The 4,187-nt window shown below is 39.9% G+C and overlaps 1 protein-coding gene across 1 annotated transcript; it reads left to right on the top strand.

Annotated features, from left to right (window-relative positions):
• The first annotated feature begins 579 nt into the window (after positions 1-579).
• Positions 580-1,026, top strand: LOC138894402 (uncharacterized). Its single transcript, XM_070179100.1, has one exon. The coding sequence runs from the start codon at positions 580-582 to the stop codon at positions 1,024-1,026; it is 447 nt and encodes a 148-aa protein (XP_070035201.1).
• Positions 1,027-4,187: the final 3,161 nt, after the last annotated feature.

Genomic DNA, 4,187 nt, shown 5'->3' with positions numbered 1-4,187 from the left:
TTGGGTTATTGTCGATAGGTTGACCAAGTCGGCACACTTTATTCCAGTGTTGAATACATACTCTTTAGAGAGATTGGCCCAGATTTATATTTAGGAGATTGTCCGGTTGCATGGTGTTCCTATTTCCTTCATTTCAGATAGAGGACCTAAGTTCACTTCACATTTTTGGAGAGCAGTACAGAGCGAGTTGGGTACCCGGGTAGAGCTCAACGCAACCTTTGAGAGGACAGTTCAGATCCTGGAGGAAATGGTCAGAGCGTGTGTGATTGACTTTGGAGGGCAGTGGGATCGATTCTTGCCTCTGGCTGAGTTTTATTATAACAACAGTTACCAATCCAGCATCGAGATGGTTCCATTTAAGGATTTATATGGTCAGCGATGTCGCTCGGCCATCGGATGATTTGAGCCCGGCGAGGCTAGGTTATATGGCACTAATTTAGTAAAGGATGGTTGGATAAGGTATAGTTGATTTAGGGAGGACTTCGCATAGCACAGTCCAGACAGAAGAGTTACGTAGATCAGAAGGCACATGGTTTATCATTTATGGTGGGCGAGAAGGTTCTCCTAAAAGTCTCATAGATGAAGGGTATCATGAGGTTCAGGAAGAACGGCAAGCTGTGCCTAAGGTTTATTGGCCCATTTGAGGTGTTGAGGCAAGTTGGGGAGGTTGCTTATAAGCTTGCTTTGCCTACCAGTCTATCGGGACTTCATTCGGTTTTCCATGTGTCTATGCTCCGGAAGTACCATGCTAACAGGCCACATGTGTTAGATTACATCATGGTTAAGCTGGATGAGAGATTGGGTTATGAGGAGGAGCCAGTTGCCATTGTTGATAGCCAGGTTCGCCAGTTAAGGTCTAAGAAGATTTTTGCAGTAAAGGTCCAGTGGAGGGGTCAACTAGTCAAGGAGGCGACTTGGGAAACCGATGAGGACATGCAGATCTGCTATCCACACTTATTCCGCACTCTAAGTATGATTCTCGACTCGTTCGAGGACGAATGTTTGTTTAAGAGGTGGAGAATGTAACGACCCAACTGATTGTTTTACTTTATAGATCCTTGTTCACCTAATTAATACTCGCTATATGTACCTTTAGTGTGTTATGACTTGAGAGGATGGTTGGTTTGAGTTTGGAAGGGTTCGGGTTGAAATCGGAATACTTGGTTCCTTAATAGTGGCCTAAGATGGCCAAGTTTTACTTGAGTCAATATTTTGAGTAAACGAAATCGGAACCAGGATTTGATTATTCCAATAGGTTGGTATGATGATTATGGACTTGGGCGTATGTTCAGATCAACTTTCGGGTGATCCGGGAACGTTCCGACGCCTAATGTTGAATGTTGGCACATTGAAGGTTTCTAGTTCTTTAAATTTGGTTTTAAGTATACTTCGGTGTTATTGAGGTTTGTTTTGGATTCAGAGCCTGAGAATAGATCTGTATGGTGATTTATGATTTGTACGCAAAATTTAGTGTCATTCTGAATTGTCTAAGTAAGACTTGACGCGTTCGGAGCTAGTTGAAAAGTTTAAAGTTCATAAGTTGATTCAATTTGGTCTTGGGGTGTGATTCTTAGTTTCAATGTTATTTTACTTGTTCCGAGGGTTTGAGCAGGTTCGTATTATGTTTATGGACTTGTTGGTGGGACATGCTCCCGGGTGGCTCTCGGACCACCCTTAGCTAAATCTGAAATTCTGCTATTGGTGGTTCTAGTTTCCTTCTTCGCGGACGCAGGGGTGGAGTCGCACTCACAGATAAGGAATTGGGGGACTGGGCATTTTTCCCTACGCATTCGCAGACAACAGGTCGCGTTCGCGAAGCTTCAGGACCTGTGGCCTTCCCGTTCGCCTGGCCAGAATTTGGAGCTTCTTGGAGAGGGGTTTTCATCAAGCATTATAAGGTGAGTGATTTCCAGCTAATGTAAATTTAAATACATAGATGATGGGTAGATTTTAACATGTAAAATGTAGATTTAAGAGTTTATTGAAAAACCTAGGTTTTGATAAAAATGGGATTAGACCGCAGAAATGATTATGAAATTGGGTAAAATTTATATAGTTATGTTCGCGAGGTTATGGGTAACAATTATTTACGAAAATTTCCGGAATCCGAGCACGTGGGCTCGGAGGCAAATTTTAGGAATCTTCAAAATTGGGTAGGAAAATTACTCTAATAGTTAAATTATAAACTTTTGAGCATATATTGATTAGTTTGTACAATATTTGGCGAGTTTCGGATTGCGTGTCACCGATTTGAGGCTTTTAGGTAAGTCTCTTGCCAAACCTTGTAAGAGGAAATTATCACCGTAGGTGTTAGAACTGATTGTTTGCTAATAACTGTGAGTGTTATGTGCGCACGATGTGAAGAGAGTCTCCACGTAGCTAAAATCATGCTTATATCCGAGTACTTTTAGGACTCTATCATTTATTACTTATATTATTTGCACCCAACTTGTTAGTTTAATTATTTAAATTATAATTGAAATTGGATAAAGAATTTGTAGAGACTGAGCTTCATTACTTTGAGTTTTGGCGGATTACTTGACTGTTAGTGGAGATTATACCTTCTTTGAATATTATTCTTATTTAGTAGCCATTAATATGAGTTCGTAGAGTATTCTATCTTCTTGTGGATCGGGCTGAATGCCTTGGCAGTATATTAGATGCATCTATGGTTCGTGTCGGTCGACCCTCGGTAGTGTACACACTATTCTGGATCAGGCCATACGAGCTCGGCATAAATCGTTCGTGATATTGCTCGAAGTCTGGTTACTTGATATTTCTTCTTGATATGAGACTAGAAAATTACTTTGTGGTTCTTATGTGATAAATACTTGGCCTATGAATAGTTGGAGATTTTAAATTAATATTTCATTTGAGAATTATAAATTCATGTTTCTTATCTCACTATTATTGTTGTATTTGATGTCTACTTATGATTTCTTTATTTTATTTATTTTAATAGGTGTCGATGTCGACCCCTCGTCACTACTTCTTCGAAGTTAGACTAGATAATTACTGGGTACATGTTGTTTATGCACTCACGCTATACTTTTACACTAATAGTGCATGATTTGAGTCTCTTCCTTGTTGTATTTATCTTTCTGTTTATCTTACTCCAGAGAGTAGTGTAGGAGATTTTGTATATTCTACTAGTTTGCTCGTACACTGGAAGCTTTCTTGGTGCTCTTTCTGACCCTGACCACGATCATTTTCTTCTTCTTAGCCTCGGCAGGAGCGTCTGAGGAGTTAGGGGTAGGGTTGTTCATTTGGATCGGATATCCGAAATCTGAACTGATCCGCTCAATTTCGGATTGTGTTTATTAAAATTTTGAATATTGGGATCGGATTCGGATTGTTATAGTTGTAACCCGATCCGATCCGAAATTCGAAATTATTAGGGCATGTATAAATATTAAACTTTAATTTTGGATAGTCAGAGCTGCATTCCAGGCTACGTATCGCAGCCCACAGAGTCTCCATCGTACCATTTACTTTATCCTGTCTTATTTACGTTTCGGACAGAGGTTGTATTATTATTTTACTCCTTAGTAAATGCTCATGCACTTGTGACACCGGGTTTTGGGGGTGTTCTAGAATTTGTTATGGATTGTTTTACACTAATTTACTTTCACTTATTATTTTAACGAAGTTGTACATAACTACGATTTATTTAATGCACTACCTCGTTATCCAAGAAAGATTTATGATTTTAAAAATGATAAAATGAATGATTAAGTGTTGGCTTGCCTAACGGCTATGTTGGGTTCCATCACGGCCTATAGTGGATTTTGGGTCGTGAAAATTTGGTATCAGAGCTCTAGGTTCACTTGGGCCTCACGAATCATGAGCAAGTCTAGTAAAGTCTGGCGAATCGGTACGGAGACGTCTGTACTTATCTTCGAGAGGATGCAGGGTGCTTATTTTTGGATCGCGGAAGTGAATGACTCGAAAGGAGGATTTCTCAATTCATGGGTTAGAGGTTCGATATTTAATTCCATCAGAGGAAAGGCAATCGGGCTATGGATATTCAGGCTTTGGTTGATGCAGTAACGAGACTTGATAGTTTTGAGAGTGGTAGAATATTTATTTGTGATGTGGTGTCATCGTCCTTGTTTGAAGGTATAAAGGTTTGCCGGACTTATGGTCTTCTTTGCTTTGCCTTCGGGCATAATGTTGTGAATTTGGTG

The sequence above is a fragment of the Nicotiana tomentosiformis genome, chromosome 6 (genome assembly GCF_000390325.3).
Source record: "Nicotiana tomentosiformis chromosome 6, ASM39032v3, whole genome shotgun sequence".
Classification (NCBI taxonomy): Eukaryota; Viridiplantae; Streptophyta; class Magnoliopsida; order Solanales; family Solanaceae; genus Nicotiana; species Nicotiana tomentosiformis.
Note: the sequence above shows the minus strand (reverse complement) of the source record. Positions and strands in the feature narration are given on the sequence as shown.